This window comes from Zootoca vivipara, chromosome 9 (genome assembly GCF_965207765.1).
Source record: "Zootoca vivipara chromosome 9, rZooViv2.hap1.1, whole genome shotgun sequence".
Lineage (NCBI taxonomy): Eukaryota > Metazoa > Chordata > Lepidosauria > Squamata > Lacertidae > Zootoca > Zootoca vivipara.
This window is the reverse complement of record NC_142592.1, coordinates 44,843,881-44,865,620: the sequence shown is the minus strand read 5'-3', so window position 1 is coordinate 44,865,620 and position 21,740 is coordinate 44,843,881. Positions and strand designations below refer to the sequence as shown.

Here is a 21,740-nt window from a genome sequence, read left to right as displayed (position 1 = left end):
GCCAAACAGACAGCGCTGATAAGCTCAAGCAAAAGTCTGTCTCAGACAACCAGCCCTGACATTCAGAACCCCAGACAGTAACTTCCTGACAGTAAGAGCTGTTCAAACTTCCTGACAGTAAGAGCTGTTCGGCAGTGGAATTTGCTGCCAAGGAGTGTGGTGGAGTCTCCTTCTTTGGAGGTCTTTGAGCAGAGGCTTGACAGCCATCTGTCAGGAATGCTTTGATGGTGTTTCCTGCTTGGCAGGGGGTTGGACTGGATGGCCCTTGTGGTCTCTTCCAACTCTATGATTCTATGATTCTATGAGTCTCTGTTTCCCTCAACCTCACTTTCTGTTTTGAAGACAAAATTGCATTTACTCATTACAGCCCCGTATGAGGCTGATGTTTGTTTCTAGTTCCTTATTTGCAGTTCCTAATACATTACTCATTCAACAGGTACTGACTGAAAAAGGAACTGGGCTATAAGCAAAGGTTCATCCAAAAATAACCTTTGGATCACCCCAAATAATTCCTCTAGCAAACTGGATGTCTGCCCCCTGTGAGCCACTATGGCCATAGGTCCACTAAGCAACTTAGATACAGAGTGCCTACTGGGTGCAATTATTTTGGAGCCCTGTGGAAATCCCCCAAGGTTCGTAACTAGAGTTGCCAACATTTATTTTTCCCTGACAGAAATCCAACAAGTGAATCTTTTTCCCTTTGTGCATCTCTGGCCATGTCAATTGCATTTCTACTTGCCACACAGCTGATAAATTTCTCTTTCGATCATTCTTTCTTTAATGTATTTTAAAAATTGTGTATACCTTTACCCCAGCTTTCAGGATAACATCTATGCAAAGTGGCTTGCAAAAATAATTTAAAACAATAAAAGAAACACAATGACAGGTAAAAAAACAGCAGGAAGTCAGTGTAGAAACAGTTATTGGCGACCTGTGTAGAAGAAATAGGCTTTCAGGACCAGTTTAAACACAGGCAAAGAGGGAGTGTGGCCATGTGTTTGCAAATGGCATTCCTCTATCTGCATGTAGGGTTGTCAGACTCAATAGTGAACAGGACTTCTGTGCCTTTAATTGTCCTGCTCTCTTTTGAGTCTGGAAACCTTAAAGAGAAACCAGCAGACCCTTTGTTTAATTTCCAAGCAAAGGGTCTGCTGGTTTCTCTTTAAGGTTTCCAGACTCAAAAGAGAGCAGGGCAATTAAAGGCACAGAAGCCCTGTCCACTATTGAGTCTGGCAACCCTATCTGCATGTGTCCTTTATTTGAAGGGCTATCCAGTAAGTCTGGCTTAAAGATGAAGAACTCTTAGGAGAGCTGCAGATGACTTGAAGTTGTCTATCAACAGGTACCGTAGCACCTGGAGAGATGACTGAGCAGGCACACAGATCATACACTGCAGTGAGACATACTATATTTCTAATTAAGGTGTAATCATAGTTTTAGAATGTGTGTCTATTCATATACATTGGCACCTGCAAATCTGGGGCTGTTTCCAGCAGTTCAAGGGAAACCCATTGTTATTAAAGAACCTAAGTGAATCACATCCATTAACTTCAGCAGGTAGGACTAGCATTGAGTGCCATCTTTTCTACAGATCTGTGTCCTGCTTTTCTTTGGTGGGGTGTGATGCATTTCCTCCTCTTGGGGAATGCATCATCATTCATCATTCATCATCATCCTTATTCTTTATTCGTCCATCAGTCAGAAAAGATACATTTCTCAGTACAAGATTAAAACATCTAAGACAAGGGGAATGCATAAGTTGCCATCCCCTTTGGCTCATTGAAGACTAGCCCATAAGGTCACATGTGGCACTGCCCCATCAACCTCAATTTGACCTCGGGAGAACAAAACGCAGAATGAATGGACCCTGTGTCCTGGCTCCCTCTGGACAAAGGACTCAGACTACATTTCCTGCCAAAAACTTTAATACTCAAATAAACATGGTACTTAAGCAAAGTACCAGGAGTGCAGCAGGTGCAAGGCATGACTACACAAGCTAAGACATTGATCTAATGGTCAACACCCCCCCCCCCAGGTTCCCCTTATATAGGAGTGGGCATTTCTTTAGTATGGCAAGCATGATGTCCAGGGTCATAAACTGATAACTCCTCCAGTTCCTTTCATCCCTCATCTTGATCTGACCAGCCCCTCCGAGAGGTCTCATTGGGACTCATGACACAGTCTCTGTTCTTGGCTTTTGTGGTTTCCCTCTTGATCTCCTTTGTAGGTGGCACATAGAGAATGAACGCAGATGATAATCTCACTGTCTGGATAGGTCCATGTGGAGAGAAGTGGTCCTTTACAGGGAGAAGCACTGCCCAGAGCAATTTGGATGACTAGTGAAACAAAAAATGTCATTGATAATAATTTGTGGGCTGGGGGAAGCCTAACCCTAACTGCAGCAACCAGTTGGAATGATTGAGGAAATGACATTATGTTTTAAATAAGTTTAGGTGCTTTGTGGATAGAATAAGATGGATTATGATGATGCACATCAGCAATACCTAGGGTAAAATTTTAAGAATATTCTGTTGTTGAAAATGATTCACAGTCCAGAGGATGCAGTTTGCCATCCCTGGCCTAACTACCGAAAATGAGATTTTACAAAACTTATCCTGGGGAGTAGAAAAAGGAAGATCTAGATTCCCTTGACACCAGACTTGCATGCCAGCCACTGCAAAACTTCATGCTCTTATGGAACGCATTCTTGGGCCTTTGATCATCAAGGAAGAACGAAGGAAATGTGAATCTATCCAGACATTCATAGCTTGTTCATCGCCATGGTATCCAAATGTCTGAATGAGACAAGGACACAGCAGGCCAAAATTAGAAGGAATTGTACCCACCCACCGGAGCTGAATTTGCTTCTCGACAGCCATGTTTCCATGGGAATTCTGTGCGTCACTGGGTACACCACAAGAGAAGGGCACGCTGGCGAAGATGTCAAGGTGTTGCTGAATGGAAATGCCAAACCGCCCCTGCCCATGCTGCAGCTGCACCTGGTCCACAAGATAAACAATAAGATGAGAACATCAGAAGAGCCTTGCTGGATTAGTACAGAAGCCCCTCTAGTCTAGCATCCTGCTCTCACAGTGGCCAACCAGACACCAATGGGAAGCTTGAAAGCAGGACCTGAAAGCAACAGCACTCTCCCATACTTGTGATCCTTGTAAACTGGACCTACTGCCTTCAACCATGGAAACAGAACGTAGACCTTGCGGCTAGTAGCCATTAAAACACCTCCTCTCTGCTATGGCTGGTGAGGCGCTGTGCTCTGTCAACTCCTCTTTGCAGCTTTGCTTATATTACTTGCACGGCGAGGCCCCGCGACCACCCTATTCCCTAAGGTGCAAATAACTAGACAACACACAGCATATTGGGCTTTGGGGATCAAATAAGGCCGCAACTTTATCAGTTACAGATGTAAAAGGTTTGATTATAGGCATTGAGGTAAGTAACAGTGCATGTCACTCCCATCTGCTGGGAGTGTTTCCAGGAGTGAAGACAGCAGAAGGGGGAGGATGCCTTATGACCTACATCAAATCAGGGCGTCCCCCAAGCGGTCCACGTTGGAGGAGTGGTATGGCCCTAGCCCCCATCTAGGCATCAGACAGAAGCCACTCCTTCTGGATCCTTTAAACAGGATACCCTTACCTGTGGAGGCTACAACCTCCCCTCCAACCAAGACTTGGCTTATCCAATGCCTATCCACCAATTAAGGCATTATTGGCTCACCCACCAAACCACTCACGCCTGCAACCAACACTCAGTGCCCTCCACTATATTGCATAGCCAGGTATTATTGCCAGCATCCAAGAGGTGGACCCCATCTTGGTGGAAAAGCACCTCCTGATTAACTGTGATGTCTGGGTGATGAATCACCCGGCCATTGGAACACTCCACCCTGCGACCGATGGCTTGATTGGCCTGCTTCCATGCCTGATTCAAGCTAGCAGGGTTGGGGCTGTTGCTCCAACGTCTCCAAAAGGCCCTGCCAGCCGGGTATTTATCCTTCCCCTGGATGCGATGCCAAGCGATGCGACAGATCAGTTGGCACCACGCCCAGGTGAACGCCCCCCCCTAGATTCCTGCCTCCATTGGCCAATTTGGCGGCAGGAGTATGATTGGGCCAGTTCACAGAGGAGACACACAAAGCCAGCCAGCCAGCCACCCACCCGCCCGCAAAGCCACCCACCCGAGGACGGCAAATGGACACTCTGCAAGCACTCATTTCCTTGGGGATTGTGTGTAGTAAACGGCAGTGCTGAAACACCACAGTCCCGAGGTCTTCCATGCCAGACCTTTCGGCTTCCTGGGAAGGAAGGCCAGCTGTAGAAGTTTCTACAGAAATTTCTGCAGAAGTTTCAAGCAGAAGTTTCAGGCTCTGGCATGTTTAGCGGACAAAGCTGGCATTAAGAGTAGATAACTTCAGGCACCTGACTCTACTTCTGTGGGATCCATATAGTGTTGCCTTTTAGCCCACCACCCTGATGCATTGGATACTATTAACCAAGTAGAAGCATAGCTCTTACTTGTAGCAGGAGTTTATGCCTTAAGGGGAATGTAAGCTGAGCAGTTAATATGCATAAAAACTGGTAATTGTGCACATTCACCAGGCCTCATGGAAAATGCATGCATCATCCTCCCATGAAGAGGTAATTGTGCACATTTCCCATATACACAACCTACAATACTCCTTGGGGAATAAGCATGTCTCAGCTGAATTTTGTACATCACCTGGCCATTGTGCATAATCCCTAACCGGCCTTAGGGAATGTGCATATATTTACTGAATTTAATGCAGTATTCAGCCCTTAGGCATAATTTCCAAAGATCCTCTGGCTCACCACCTAGTTTGGTCCCAGGGCCTGAAGCTCCCCTCCCCTGAAGCAAAGTGATGACAAATCTCTCAAACTGTGACTGTTGACACAGCCACTTTTAATTCAGTTCTAAGTGTGGATGGGGGACAAAGTTGCTTCAGTCTGCAATTAAATACAAACTTACCAAACTCACATTTTCTGAAACAATATGCAAATCGGAACCCAGGCTTCCGTTGAAATTCACACGTTTCTGAATTTTGCAATGCAGTTCTTCAGCCAAGTAATGCGTGCAAAAACACCCATCCCAGGGGAGAGTGAGCACAAAAGTGGAACATATTAGTGAAAATACCACAGAAATGCTTTATGTGAGGGGAAATTGCTTTTCAAAAATGTGTACATTAGGAGAGTTGATGAATTTTTATGAGGGTGCGGTTTTTTTAGAAAATTGCAAACTGATGTAGAAATATGGAGAGATGAGAAGCCAAGTGATTCTCTTCACTTAACCCTAGTGCCAAGTCCGTTTCACTTCCATGGCTCCTGAGCAAAGGAATTGTTTAGTGAAGGGGGGCAGTAGCCCACTTTGAGGTTCTTTGAAGAGAGCCAAGAGAGTCAAAATGGATTTCCAGCCAATATGAAAATGCAGACATATCGAAAGCATCATAAAATACTGTGTGGCATGGGAGAGCTGCCCTCTAACCAACCATTCTGAAATTAGCACAATAAATGCAATCTTGTTTGAATAAAGGAATTTTATTTTTTGCTACATTTGCATCCCATTGTTCCTCCGAGGAGCTTAGGATAGCACACATTGATCCCCCCTCCCTCATTTTATCCATGCAACATCTCTGAGAGACTGAATAGCCCAAGATCACAGGCAACTTTACAGCTGAGAGAGAGGTAAGCCCCCTTCAGGGTTATTAAAGAACTCCACTAAGATATCATCAATGGTTCTTTAATCATCTCTAGTGTGCAATTGAACGCCCAGTGCCAGATTTACGTAAAAGCTAAACAAGCTATTGCTTAGGGCCCCACTCTCTTGGCCCCCTCCTAAATTTCACTATTAATATACTTCTTCTTAATTGTATTTCAGTTCAATATTCACTTTGATAAAATACATATTTTGTTATGTGCAAATAGCTTTAGGTACCTACAGTGGTACCTCGGTTTTCAAACACAATTGGTTCCGGAAGTCTGTACTTAACCTGAAGCGTACTTAACCTGAAGCGAACTTTCCCATTGAAAGTAATGGAAAGTGGATTAATCCGTTCCAGACGGTCCGTGGAGTACTTAAACTGAAGCGTACTTAACCTGAAGCGAATTATCCCATTGAAAGTAATGGAAAGTGGATTAATCTGTTCCAGACGGGTCCGCGGAGTACTCAACCTGAAGCGTACTTAACCCGAGGTATGAGTGTAATTGGTTCCGGAAGTCCATACTTAACCTGAAGCAAACTTTCCTATTGAAAGTAATGGAAAGTGGATTAATCCGTTCCAGACGGGTCCGCAGAGTACTTAAACTGAAAATACTCAAACCGAGGCATACTTAAACCGAGGTATGACTGTATTAGGTCCATAAATTACCATATAGCATATATTCAACACAAAAAACAGCAAAATTTGTTGTTGACAAAGAACAGCTGGACATATAAAGGGCCCCATTGCCTTCAGTAGCTTAGGACCTCATCACACCTAAATCCGGCCCTGTGAACTCCCATACCTGCAAGCAAGCAAGCAAGCAAGCAAGCAAGCAAGCAAACAAGCAAACAAGCAAACAAGCAAACCTGTACACAGCGTGTGCTTGTTATCAGATCAGTACCATCAACAATTAAATGTGTTGACACACACTTCCTGTTTTTAGAACAAAGAGCATAGGAAACAACTGAGGTTAGCCTCACACTGTGGCAAGCACAATATTAACAGGCGAACCACCCACCAATGCATGGCTGCAAAGGTGGCAGCACAGAGATGCGTTGGTATTTCGTGGTTTCCTGTTGTATAACCAGGACAAACTCTTCAGTGCTGTATTTTCCCCATCATAAGATTCACCCCAATAAATTTCCCCTCACCTGACAAATTTTACGTAACAGGTGTTTAATATAACTATGTAGACGTTTCAGCTTTCCTATATGATGGACAGAATTAAAAGATATATAATGTAAGAAAAATATGAGAGGTTTTATTTTTGATTACTTGCAATGAGGAAGATGTTATATATTGAAAGGGAATCGATATTAAAATGCTTGGAAGTTGATTTTTATTCTTTTATTTCTTTTCTAATCTCTTCTTTTCTTATTTTTCTTTCTTATTCTTTTCCCCCTTTCCTTTCCTTTCCCCCCTTTTCTCCTTATGATTTGATTTGATATGATTTGATATGATTTGTTATAACTTGCTTTTTGTATGTATTTGTTTGTTTGTTATGATTTGTTATAATTTGCTTTTGGTATGTGTTTGTTTGTTATGATTTGCTGATGTTTTAATTAGAATTAAAGTTTTTTTTTTTTTAAAGATATATGAGCAGGGTGTGTGTGTGCGATTGGCATGCATATTGCATTACAGAGGACAAGAGGACAAGTAAGTTTTTGCCCCAAGGAGCTTACGAACTAAAATCCTAACTTCAACACATTTGTATAAGCACATTTATTTCTGTTTTTAAATGGAAAAATAACATTATAGAATACTGGAGAGGTTCCTTAAATGCTCATTCATCCATAGATATTTCTGGAAAATGTTCATTTTCTGATATTTCTTGATTTTTGTCACAAGTGAAGAAAGAGATGCTGAAGAAGAAAAAAAGAATACATTGTGATCACTGAAAATGGCCATCACAGCAGCCACGCAATAATTCTTTTGCCATCTACGATTCCACTGCATCATGGTAAAAGTAGTATCTCTGTGCTGCATCATGGTGATGGTAGTATGTGTTCCTCAAAGCAGGGAGAAAGCATATCAAATGTTAATTGAATATTTAATGCTTTGAAGTAAATAATTTGGTTTTGGTTTCAGGCACAGGTGCAGATCTGTATCTATTTATGTGAGATGATTCACCCATCATCTCTGTTAATTATGTGATTATTTCCTCGAGCAAGGGAAACAATGGAATGGGCTATATCAATTAAGATGATTTTTCACTGGTACAGGCTATGAGCTGCTCTGCTCTGTAATAATCTTAGCATAATCAAATGAAAGACGGATATTTTGTCCTGTAAGACAGAGCAACATCACTAGAATATTCCATTTGGAATGGGAAATTAGATGGGCTTTTGCTGTGAAAACATTTCCTGTATTCAAACATGGAAGAACATGCACACAGGGTCCCATTGTAAGTGTATTTAGAATAGTCTCTAGTCTGCTTTTCTTCTGCAAAAGGAACTCAAAGTAACTAAGAGCGTAACCATCAAAATAATCAACACCATACATCAAAAACACTATAATGAAGAGAGACAAAAACAGAAGTAAGATTTACAGGCTGTTAAGAAACTACAAGAAACTACACTTCATCGACAGTAAAAATAAAAGTGACTAAATGCATTTGTTTCCATTACAGTGTCATGTTCTTAATTTGAATCATCAACCTTTGAATCACTTTAACTGTAGTCGTTTGACTCATTCAGCTTCGTGCCTGGACCCAAAGGTCAAGAGGAAGAGACTGAAACTCAGTGGTAGAGCCTTGCATGCAAAACAGACCAAAGGAAAGACCCCCTGTGGAACATGCTGGAGAGCCACTGCCAGTCATAGTGAGCAATGTGGGGCTACATGGACTAAGCGTCTGATCTGATATGGCAGCTTCCTCTGTTGGGGGGGAAGTGCCATTTGAAGTCAAATGGGCCTTACCTCAGAGCAAGCAAGTCGATCTCAGGACGCAAGGGAGAAACGTGCTAAGAGGAAGGCGCGCTTGGCAAATCCACACCGTGATCAACTCCCGCCCGGAAACCAATGTCCCCACTGTGGAAGGACGTGTGGATCCAGAATTGGCCTCCACAGTCACTTACGGACTCATTGTTAAAACCATGTTTATGGAAGACAATCTTACTCGGATACGATTGATTAGAGCCAGCTCTGCTCTGCAGTGCAGTCCTGTGCATATTTACTCAAAAGTAAATCCTACTGTATTCAATAGAGTTTATTCCTTAGTAAGTGGATTTAGAAATGCAGCCTCAGTCAGGTAATTCTCTGGTGTTCCAACCAACAAACTGAAATCACAGGGACAAATAGGGACACAGGGACAAATAGAAGAAGATGCCTTCACCCTGGTATGTTTTTTGTGGCTTGGGCCGGTTCACGGTCCCGCAGACGCCACGGTGCATGCATGCACAAACGCTATTTCCAGCACTCCTTCCGGTGTGTAAAGTGGTGTAAGAAGGCTTTAAAGGTAGGGTATCAGTGTGACCTCTGACACAATATAGTCCAGACACCCTTCAGGCAAATCAGAGTGAATGTTCATTCAATAGCCAACGCTGGCCAATCTCCCTTCAAACAAATCAGGATTGTTCAATAAACAGGTCATCTGGAAGTACCCATAGTAAAAAAAAAGTCCCTTCCTACCTTTTCAGCCATATTTTGATTTTTAGAATGCATCTCCATAGGCTTAACAAAACTTTTAATCTATGGAATTTCCGCCTCACATTTGTAGCCCATAGTGCTGTCTTGTAGCAGCCTCCAAGTATACAACTAAAAGTACAAGCTCCAAGCTATACAACTAAAAGTACACACACACACACACACACACACACACACACACACACCAACTAGATTCAGAGCAAGAAGCTACCGGATCCACATTCTGTAGATGATCAAGAAGATTCTGGACCTTCATTTGCCTCTAAATCCTAAAGGGATTTTTTTTTTAAAAGGAAGCAGTGGATAGAGACAAAGGAACATTAATTTTTCACACGGTCCTGGTAGCACAACCGCGATATGCTGACTGTTGCAAAAGATGCCCTACATCTAAGAAAATGGCTCATTAAATTTTGGGATCTTGTTACAATGAACAATAATGGCATATTCACATGCAACAAGGGAAAATTTAAAATCAACAATTGGGGTGAAAGTGGGATTCTTTCAAAGCTGTTGTATTCAAAAGGTAAACAAGTTATTGCTAGAAGTAAGCCGTTTCCCTTTGCTGTAACAAAGCTTAGATTGCAGAAAGAAGGTAACCTTGACCCACCCCAATTAATGAAACATTGAAAGCTATTTAAAACAACCAGCCAAGATACAAATACTGTAATGGGTTTTATCCATTGCTAGTCCTACTCAGAGAAGATCCACTTAATGCACATGGCAAACTTAGGTTCATTCATTTCAGTGGGTCTATTCAGATACAACTCAATACTCTTAGCTAAAATGCTGCAATGACTTCAGTAAACTATGCTCATCCATTTCTAACATACAGAATTACAGTGGGTTTTTTAGACCAGCAGAAGGTAATGAACTTCATATCTTCAATGCATCAGATTCTTTTGTAGTAGCAATAAGGTATAAAACCATATAATAAAAAGCACCAGAAAATTTTCAGTTACATCCCTGAGCAACAATTTACTGTGCACGTGCTGTTCCATGGAGCTTCATAGACTTATAGGATTCTTTTAGACCTGTAGACAACAATTCACTTCCTTGTACCTTGGTTCCCAAACTGCTTGGTTTCCCAACAAATCGGCTCCTGAACGCCACAAACCCAGAAGTAAGTGTTCCGGTTTGCAGACATCTTTTGGAAGCTGAATGTCTGTTTTGACTGTTGGCATTGTTTCTGGGGCCAATCAGCCAATCAGAAGCCACACCTTGGTTTGCAAATGTTTTGGAAATCAAAGAGACTTCCATATTGGATTGAGTTTGAGAACCAAGGTACTACTGTACCGAGTTGGGATCTTTGCTTCCTAATGGGCACAAGAATGGCATTGTCCATGTTATCCACAGTAGGGTGTACCATGTGGAGAAAGCAGAAGTTTTTGTGGGAAAGACATGCCTCTGTGGCATATCACACACTCCCAAAATTCAAGAATTTATTCAAGAAAATGGATTAACAGATGACAGTGGGCTCCACTTATAAGTTTCTGGGTAACCACTTTCAAGATAAAATGCAGCCATATGCTTCCCACCCTGTGTCATAAATCTGGTTCCTATTACCATTTTCATTAGTTACTAGGGGCTGTTCCCCTGCCCTCTTTGCTCACCACCCCCTTACAACTCACCAACACCTCCACCCTTACTGCTAGCCCCCCTAAACCCCCCTTACAGCACCTCAAAACCCTCTCCTTATACTGCAGTAGCATCCAGTGAAGCGGTAAGGGTGGGGCTCTGTTGCTCTCCTGGCTTCCCAGCACTACAGGGTGGGGGTCACTATTGCGTATTGAGAGGGGGAGAGGAGATCTAAAATATAAGTCCCATTGCCTGTTAAAAGCCTTATGTTCCCTTTCCATTTCTTTGATGACGTTTAACTGATGGTGTTGTTGCTTTCTTGCTTTCAGGGACGGTTCAGAATTCAGACCGAGTGATGGCCATAATGGCCCTGAAGATCCCTCAGGGTCAGGTAGGCCTCCGAAGAACTCAGCACCTGGCTGGAAGATGCGGCTCTGCAGAGATCATTGGCTTGGCCTGAGTTCTGAATCATAGACTGGGGAAATGCAGGCCTATTGTCTTCCACAGAGCCTGTAGAAAGCTCTACCCTTCCAATTGCTTCTGTTCCATCAGTATTGCTGCCAGACGGCTCCCAGACACATGAAAAGTCCATGGAATACTTTCCCGGAGACTTGTGGGGGTGAGCAATGGCCTCACTCGCTTCTTTGTTCTCATCCTGTTTCACTTCTGATGTCACTGGGGAGCTCTCCACTGATGGAAGAGTCCTTGGACAACCTCCAACCTTCTGGTTTGGGACCTTTGCTTCTTGCAGAAAGGACTCGCTTTCCTGGTCTGCCATGATGCTGTAGGCAGGTGGCGGTGACCGGTTGTCCCATGTTTCATGGAGCACTTTGTAGGAGTTAGGGTCGCTGTCCTCACTGCCACTGATCTCTTGAGTAAGAGGGTCGTAGGTGAAATACACCTTGCAGGGCTCAATCTCGAGGGAATCATCGGTGTGGAAGAAAAAATAGCCCCGGTTGGTAAAGCAGCTGGATGAAGAATGTCCACTAGTCTCTGGTGCGTCCGTATTAGTAGGATGTTCCTTGGGAAGGAGGAGGGAAGGCTCTTGATTGCCTTTCTGCATCACCTCAAGCACAGAAACATCTGGAACTGCTGCAGCCAGGTAGAAGGAAGACATGGGTGCTGGCGAGGACAGCCACTTCTGTTGGTTTTAGTGGGGAAGCACAAAAAGAAAATAAAGGGTAACGTTCAAACAGCTGCGATGTCACCATCAAAGAAATAAGCAGAAGTTGAGAAGTGTTCCATTCACGTAGTTCAATAAATTGAACTCATACAGAATAAAAAGGTAAAGGGACCCCTGACCATTAGGTCCAGTCATGTCTGACTCTGGGGTTGCGGCGCTTATCTCACTCTATTGGCCAAGGGAGCTGGCGTACAGCTTCCAGGTCATGTGGCCAGCATGACAAAGCCGCTTCTGGAGAACCAGAGCAGTGCACGGAAATGCCGTTTACCTTCCCGCCGGAGTGGTACCTATTTATCTACTTGCACTTTGACATGCTTTCGAACTGCTGGTGGGCAGGAGCTGGGACTGATCTATGGGAGCTCACCCCGTCGCGGGAATTCGAACCGCCGACCTTCTGATCGGCAAGCCCTAGGTTCTGTGGCTTAACCCACAGCACCACCCGCGTCCCATACAGAATAGCTTCCCTTGATCTTTAATCCAGGGCTGGGGAACTGGATCCAGTTGGCAGGACCCACTTTGACAGGTGAGCTGTCTCTTTTTGTATAACACCCTGATTTCTAAATGATGCAGGGTGGTTTAAAAATAAGTCAACAAATAAATGATAGCAATGGCTTCGGTCATGCTACTTAAAATAAGGGCTAAAACTGGAAGGGAAGAAATGTGTTTCAGTTTGCATTTTCATATGACTCTACCAAATTTGCACTTCCTTGAAACAACATGTGGGCTTAAAAGCAGCTCCCTCCTTCAACATTCACACTTCTCTGAATTTTGAGATGCAAATAATGTGTACAAAAATGCATTATATTAAGGGAAATTGTACATAAACGTCAGTATATCAGGAGAAATGCCCACTATTATTATTTTTTGCGATGACTATTTTTTTTCAATAGCACCAATGTGGGAATGTGGCAAACTCAACATAAGACTGGAAAAATATGAAACTGAGAAAACATTGAAATTGACAGATTAATCCCTACCACAGATGTGCAATATTTGTGTGGATTATGACTTGTCTAAATTTACCAATAGCAACAGACAAAAACCAGATTGAATACAAATACTACAACAGGAGGGGCTGAGAGTCTTTGCGGTGCCACACAAAGAAACATGCAAAGTGAAATGTTGCAAGCTGTAAGGTTGGATAAATGAGAAGCTTAAGATAAGCAAAAACTATCCATCCCGAATTATAGGCAGCAGTCTTGTCCTCCATCTCCTTACCCCCTCAACCTCAAAGTCCTCCTTACCTGGATATCTCCTCCATGGAGAGCAGTGAGAGATGGGAAGAACTCAGCAGGGTCTGGCAGATGGATCTTCAGCAGCTTCCTTAAGCTAAAGCAAACAGAGCTTAGGATGAGAAGGCTGCAAAGGGAATATGGGTTTGGACAACAGTACAATAAGCATAGCCAGGAATGGAGGAGGGTGGTGGACTAGTCGTGTGAATGTTCGGCAGCTCTTTAACCAGGCCTCTGGTTGATGGACATCTGATGCCCTTTTAAACGTCTTGTGGAAGGGGGGATTATTAGGTTGTCTAATACAGGTATAGGACGGTATACAAATTTAACAATTAAATAATAAAATTTGTTTGATTGTAAAAATGCAAAAAGGGTATTAACAGCAACATAAAGCCTCTGCCTAATAGGTAAAAGAAAGGTAAAATACCTCTGGACAGTTAAGTCCAGTCAAAGGCAACTGTAGGGTGTGGTGCTCATCTCGTTTTCAGGCCGAGGGAGCCACCGTTTGTCCGTAGACAGCTTTCTGGGTCGTTTTGCATTTTTACAATCAAACAAATTTTATTATTTAATTGTTAAATTTGTATACCACCCTATACCTGTAGATCTCAGGGCGGTTCACAACATAAAATTACAATATAAAATGCCCACTAATAAAAATAAGAACAAAGACAACCTAATAATCCCCCCTTCCACAAGACATTTAAAAGGGCATCACGACTAGTCCACCTAGCTAGGCGGGGTTGTAAGGACATGAGCGTAAGCCCCAGGATTCCTTTAACGGAATACTTCTATGTGGAGCAACAAAGGTGGGGGGGGGTAGACATCTGGATGCCACACCCCTCTTCCAACCAATTCACCAACCAAAAGCCTAACCACCAACCTAACGAGTTGTGACAATTTGCTAAGCAGTAGGCGAAAACCAAGAGGCAAAGTGTAGAATAGTGGGTAAGAAGGATGAAGACACAGCTCTTAAAACAACCAGCTCTTTATTCTAGCTCTCAGTCAAGACTGAACAGCAGCTTAGCCGACTGGCTTATATAGTACTCAGTAACTTGCAACAGTAACAAACTTCCCCTAGCTACCCAATCTGTGAACAGCACTCTCAATCCTTCATTTGCATGTTGTGGACCTGAGTGAGAACTGCAGCCACAGTGGGCAGGGTAAGAACTGCAGCCACGTTGGCCAGAAGGAGTACTGCAGTTAACTTTATACATAACACCCCTTCCTACCCGGATGAGGTGTTAGGCCCCCCCAATTTGTGAAGGTTACATTAGACACTGTAAGCGTATGGTTGCTAATTTCATGTACAATCTTAGTTGCTTCACCAAGACACTTAACAACATATGTTTAAACTAATTACAAGTTCCATACACTGATTCATTAGGCAACATAATCCTTAAGATAGGCCGGATGACTACGAGCTCGATTAGACCGCCGAGGTATTATTGGAGAGGCAGCTGGGCTACCTGAGCCTGGGAAACTGCCTGCCCCAGGAGCCGCAGGTGAATGATTCGAGTCTGAGGCTTCCGCGTTAGCTATTTCAGTGGCAGCTTCAGGCTGTGGTTGTACAGGAGGCTCCGTCGGGGGTGCTGGTGAAGGTTGTCTATGTGCTGGATATTCTTCCTCAGCAGTGCTTGGTGGCTGACCAGCCTCTGCCGGGGCCGGCGGAGGCACTGTTCCAGTGTCCCAATTCCCTGCCCGGCGGCGCAGCTGGTCAATGTTCCGGCGCCATAACCGGCCGCAGTCCAAAGCCACCTGATATGATTTTGGACCTGTAACCCCAACCACCACAGCAGGCAACCAGGGAATCTCTCCAGCATAGTTCCTTGCAAACACCTTGTCCCCTGGCACAAAAGACCGTGGCAAGTTACCACAGCCTGGGGGGATCTTCCACAGCAAAATCTGGGTGCAGCCGGTCAAAAGAACGCAGGCGGCGGCCCATCAAAAGTTCGGCCGGACTCCGCCCTGTCGTTGTACATGGGGTTATGTGCTGGACAAACAAGTACTCGGCTACCCGTTCATGCCAGTTCCCATGGTTCATGCGTGCCAGTGCCTCCTTAGCCGAGCGAACCATTCTTTCCGCCTGGCCATTGCTGGATGGATGGAAAGGTGCCGTCAGAGCATGGCGGATGCCCCTGCCCAGGAGGTAGCGCTCGAATGCGCTCGATGTGAACTGTGCCCCGTTGTCCGATACAAGTACATCAGGCAACCCATGGGTGGCGAAAAGCCTCTGTAGCACACGTATAACGGCTTCTGAGGTGGTTGAGGACATCAGAACCACTTCCAGCCATTTAGAGTATGCGTCCACTACCACCATAAAATTGCGGCCGTGGAATGGCCCTGCTAGGTCAACGTGCACCCTCGACCAGGGTGCCTTGGGGGTCTCCCAGGAGTTTCCGCGGTGCACCGGTGGATCCGGCCTTGATTCTTGACAGGCCTGGCATGATTCGACCCAGGATTCGATGGTTTTGTCCATGTTTGGCCACCATACAAATCTGCGCGCCAACGCCTTCATGCGCACAATTCCGGGGTGGCCGATGTGGAGCGCCTGAAGGACGCGTTGATGAAGCTTGAGTGGAATGATGACTCGGTCTCCCCACAGGAGACAGCCGTGGTGAGCCGATAATTCGTGCTGCCGTTGTGCGAAAGGTTGAAACTCTGGGTCAATTGGCCCTTTCGGCCATCTCCTCCACACCCAGTTGAGCATGTGGGCGATGGTGCGATCCTTGGAGGAATGGCAGGCGATGTCAGATGCCGACAGTGGAGTTTCAGGCAGTTCCTCGATCAGAAGTACCTCCGACCAGGGCGCTGGATCTTCGACCAGTGCTGGCAATGGGCAGCGGCTAAGGGCATCAGCATGCCCTAACCCCTTACCAGGTCGGTGCAGGAGTCGGTATTTATAAGCTGCGAGAAATACTGTCCAGCGCGTCATTCGTGGTGACAATATCTGTGGAGTTGGGCGGTCCCCAGCCAGGATACCCAGAAGAGGCTTGTGATCTGTGATGAGGTCAAAGTCTCTGCCATAAAGGTATTCATGGAAACGTTTGATACCTGCCACAAGCGCCAGTGCCTCCTTATCAAGCTGGCTATAGTTTCTCTCTGCAGACGACAAGGTTCGTGAGAAGTAAGCGATAGGGGCCTCCCGGCCATCAGGGAAGCTATGGCTTAGAACAGCCCCAACACCAAAAGGTGATGTGTCACAAGCCAGGATAAGAGGACGCTCCTCCTTGTACTGCACAAGGACAGAGTCCGATGTTAACAGAGTTTTCACAGCAGCAAATGCTGCAGCCTCCTGGCGGCCCCACCTCCATGATGCTTTTTTGTCCAAAAGTCAATGGAGAGGCTCAGCGACAGTCGCCTTATGTGGCAGGAACATGTTGTAAAAGTTCAAAAGGCCTAGGAAAGCCTGAAGGTCCTTTTTGTTCTTTGGTACGGGAGCCTGCTGGATGGCCTTGACTTTCGTTATTGTGGGATGGATGCCGGAGCTGTCAACCAGGTACCCCAGGAACTCGACCTGAGGTACAGCGATCTGGCATTTCTCTCGTTTTACCTTGAGGCCTGCTTCCTGGAACCTGGTCAGGACAGCACTAAGACGATCAAAAAGCTGTTGCGTTGTCTCTGCCGAGACGAGCACGTCGTCGAAATAGGGAACGACACCAGGCAGACCCTGTAGGAGCCGCTCCATCAAACTCTGGAAAATTCCTGGTGCTATGCTGACTCCGAACTGCAACCAACGACAACGGAAAGCCCCACGGTGTGTGACGATTGTCTGTGCCTCAGCCGTGGCATCGTCCACTGGCAGTTGTTGGTATGCTTGAGCCAGGTCGAGTTTTGCAAAAACCTTGCCCCCTCCCAGCGAGTGCAACAAGTGATGAACGACAGGGACGGGGTACGCATGCTGTTGAAGTGCCTTGTTAATCGTGCACTTATAGTCCGCACAGATACGTACCGACCCATCAGGCTTGATGGGCGTTACGATGGGAGTCTCCCACTTAGCATTGTCTACGGGCTCCAGGACCCCTTGTGCAATCAGCTTGTCCAATTGTTTGTCGATCTTCGGCTTAAGAGTGAATGGTACGCTCCGTGGCTTGATCCGGATGGGCGCAACTAATGGGTCGAGGCTAAACGATATGGGTGACCCCACATATTGTCCTAAGGTCCCATCAAACACTTCTGAAAACTCGTTGAGGAGAGCGTCTACTTCTGGCTGTGAAACGTTGTGGATGCCAGTGACTTCCAAACCCAAGGACGCGAACCAGTCCAGTCCAAGCAGGCTGGGACGATTTCCATCAACCACCACTAGCTTCAGAGGGCCTGAAAAATCTTTGTAGGCCACCCTGAAACTGCCCACACCTACAACTGGAATGCTATTTCCTTGATAGTCTCTCAAGTGTAGGTGATGGGAGTCAAGTTGTCTCTTGGATACCTTGGGAACCAGTCTTTTGAGGGTGCTCCAAGAGATGATGGACATGGCAGAACCTGTGTCAACTTCCATTTCACAAGGTTTGCCCTCAACAGTCACAGTGATATAGATCTTCCGGCGCATGGAGTCTTCTGCTCGACCAACGATCCACTCAGCTGCGCAGTGGCAGTTGGTTACGGTGTGGCAGTTCTCTTTGACGGACCTTACTGATGACCTCTTTATTCCAGGTGATGGGGGCGTGTTTGCCGGTGTAGACGAGCGGCAGACCCTCGCAAGGTGACCTTTACGGAAGCAACGTCGACAGATGGCGTCCCTGAAACGGCATTTGGATCGAGGGTGGTTACTGCCACAACCTGCACAGGCTGATTTGTCCGTTGTCTGCTGTTTGAGTTTTCTATGCTCCCACTTAACACGGCAGACATCATCCTCTTCTTCCGAGGAGCTCTCTGATTCACTGATTTTCCCATGGTGGACTGGGGTCAGCTTCCTTGGAACCGCTGGACTGTTGGCATTGCGAATCTCAACTGTCGAGTGCTTTGCCAGCTCCGCGGCCTAGGCTTCATCGATGGCCTGCTTGAGGGTGAGGTCTGGCTTGGCAAGTAGGCGGCGCTGCAGCTTTTCATCCCATACACCACACACAATTCTATCAAGCAGGGCGTCATCCAAGTCTCTGAACTCACAATGGTAAGCAGCCTTCCTGAGAGCAGACAGGTAGTTGCTAATCGTCTCCCCCTCAGCTTGGTTCCGGTGATGGAATGCATGGCGGGCAGTGATCCTTGATACCGTTGGTGCATAGTGACCCTTGAGCTTCTCTTTCAGTGTCTCCCAAGGCGTGGTCTGCACAGCAGTTGGTGCGACGAGAGCCCGAGCTGTTTCAAAAACTTCTGAGCCGCAGACAGTAAGGAAAAGGGCTCTCTTCCGATCGTCTGATATGTGGTCAAAACCGTATGCCTCGATGTAGCAATCAAAACGGGCCATATAAGACTGCCAGGACTCAGTTGCTGGAGAATATGGCGGTAGAGGCAGTAGCGAAGCCATGGTTCCCTGATGCCGACTGGATGGCGAAGGGATGGATGCTAGCCTCAGCAGTGATTCAGCTCTTAAGTGATTCCAGCTCTTAAGTGTTCAGCTCAGTGATTCAGCTCTGGCTGTGGCTTGCTGCATCCTGATCCCATCCTCGTCGCCAGTGTAGAATAGTGGGTAAGAAGGATGAAGACACAGCTCTTAAAACAACCAGCTCTTTATTCTAGCTCTCAGTCAAGACTGAACAGCAGCTTAGCCGACTGGCTTATATAGTACTCAGTAACTTGCAACAGTAACAAACTTCCCCTAGCTACCCAATCTGTGAACAGCACTCTCAATCCTTCATTTGCATGTTGTGGACCTGAGTGAGAACTGCAGCCACAGTGGGCAGGGTAAGAACTGCAGCCACGTTGGCCAGAAGGAGTACTGCAGTTAACTTTATACATAACACCCATTGTGGACCTGAGTGAGAACTGCAGCCACAGTGGGCAGGGTAAGAACTGCAGCCACATTGGCCAGAAGGAGTGCTGCAGTTAACTTTATACATAACACAAAGCCAATCAGCCAACTGGAAAAATTCCTACTGGCCCCTGAATACAGGGGGCCCTAAAGAGGCAAAGCAATGTCAGGCTAAACCTGCGAAAGAACACGGCCGGTGGGAAGGGATTCGAATGCCAAGGCAAAAGTGAGTTTAAAATGGAGGACAGAAGCTTAAATGGGGAGCCCCTCCACCAATCCCAATACATGGATTTACATAACCACGCCCCCATTACTCAGCATGACCTGTGGCCTAGGTCCCAGCCCCAAACCCTATATTAAATTTCTTATCAGCCCTACCACAACCCGCTTTATATTGGATGATATAAAGCGCTTTGGCAGGAGCTCAGACAGAGCAACGGGAGCTCACCCTGTCGTGCGGATTCAAACCACCGACCTTCTGATTAGCAAGCCCAAGAGGCTCAGTGGTTTAGACCACAGCGCCACCCATGTCCTTAATTATGAATGAAATCCAAGGACACACCATTCTCCCTCCTCCTCCAAAGCAACAACAGAAACAGAGGATTTGGATGACTCGGAACCATGTGAGATTTCTGACTTAGGTCTCAAAAATCCAGGGAAAACCGTTTTGTCACTTTTCAGGCTGGTTCTGCCCATTCAGCAGAGTGCAGCGGTAGAAACATGAGGCAGTGGAGAAGACAGACTGTACTCCTACAGACTGCAGGTGTGTGGAGGTATCATGTCTGAAGATTCACCTTAAGAAGAAAACTCCTTGCACGAAGAAAACTAAAGCCTAGGAGAGAAAGGTTCAAGATGAGTCCTTTCCTTGCTGAGCTAATTTTCTGCTTAGGAAGTGCTTACATCAAGGATCATTAAAAGTGGAATCTTCCACCTGCAGTCAGAAGCTACAGCCCATTCTACCACCTCATTCCCAGCACATGCTGTTGATGTGCAGATTCATGCAAGAAGTGACCATTATCACAATTTACAGGTGAAACTCGGAAAATTAGAATATCGCCGAAAAGTGCATTTCTTTCAGTAACGCAACTTAAAAGGTGAAACCAGTATATGAGATAGATGCATGACATGCAAAGCAAGATATGTCAAGCATTTATTTGTTGTAATTGTAGTTATTTGTCGTTAGGTGGGTCAATTATAATTGGAATGTAATTAATGAAATGTAATAGCGATGTTTATTTTTGTATTATTGTAACTATTTGTTTTATTACTGTGGAATTTCCAAAAGAGAGCATTTGTAAAAATTAAAAGAAAAATAAAAAATAAAAAGTTGCATTACTGAAATAAATGCACTTTTCGACGATATTCTGATTTTCCGAGTTTCACCTGTAGCTGTTGGCTAAGGAAACATGGTTAATATACCCAGATGGCAGAGTCTGGAAGCAAGATCTCTGTTACCATTTTGATGCTGGTGATTTGCCCCTCAGGAAAATGGTGATGAAGAAGAGGGAGATGAAGAGGAGACTCCCCAAAAGGGTGAGAAGAACTGTCAGGAGCAGACTTGGAGACGGTGCATCCCCTAGAAAGAGGAGGAATTAGCCATTCATGGAAGACAGGTGATTCCCAACTGAACCAAAGGAACAGGTGTATACAAATCACCTCTTAAAATTATCCACCCTATTGGTGTGTAGAGACACAGAATTTCTCCAGGTGTGGGAGAAATTCAGCAACCCAGGGTTGGTTGTTAGCAATGCTTGTTTCCTAAGATTCTTTCTGCACGTGGTGCTGCAACTGGGTTGTCAGGCTAGCCCCTTTCCTACAACCTCCACAGTGTCCCAGATTATTGTCATTCCAGGGAATTGTGAGGGAAGAAGGGAGGTGGAATGGTTGGCATTAACACACACACACACACACACACACACACACACACACACACACCCCTAAAGTGGAGAATATTCAGAAAAAAGTTCTGCAAAGTGGCATTATTTTCTCTACGGGGTTAGAAAAGAGAGAGCAATCTCAGAATTTTTCTCTGAAAAATGTTTTCTGGGAAATGTTGGCTCAGCCTTCATCCTCAGATGGAGTGCATGGATTTAAGGATGTACAACTCAATGCATCCCTGCAAGTGTTGGTCTCTATTCAACAAAAAAAGTGGAAGGGAATCAAATCAAATCAAATTTATTGCAGCTTTAAGCTCATAAAGAAGAGAATATTTATATATTGGTGGCTGAAGCACTTTGTGTAGTGCTGCCTTGAATAATTAATAGCAAATAAAATTTGCACTTTTATTTTGTTGCTCTCCCCTTGCGAACATACACCTTGATAACCTCTAAAGTGTCCCAGGATGGCTTTCAGGTTAAAAGAAGATATGTACAACAAGAAAAAAAATTGAGAAGGGCCTAAAAATGGTATCTATAGAATAGGAACAGGGGACCTGTGGCCTTCCAATGTTGCTGGACTACAACTCCCATC

At 45.2% G+C, this 21,740-nt stretch overlaps 1 protein-coding gene across 1 annotated transcript in view; it reads right to left on the bottom strand.

Annotated features, from left to right (window-relative positions):
• Window positions 1–5,554: 5,554 nt before the first annotated feature.
• Window positions 5,555–21,740, bottom strand: part of IL2RB (interleukin 2 receptor subunit beta) — a 33,014-nt gene continuing 16,828 nt past the window's right edge. The window contains exons 8-10 of the mRNA XM_035127075.3: window positions 20,727–20,847; window positions 13,379–13,463; window positions 5,555–12,092 (exon numbers count right to left, since the gene is read on the bottom strand). Coding sequence (XP_034982966.3) covers window positions 11,295–12,092; window positions 13,379–13,463; window positions 20,727–20,847 — 1,004 coding nt within the window. The 3' untranslated portion in view covers window positions 5,555–11,294. The remainder of the gene's footprint in view (window positions 12,093–13,378; window positions 13,464–20,726; window positions 20,848–21,740) is intronic.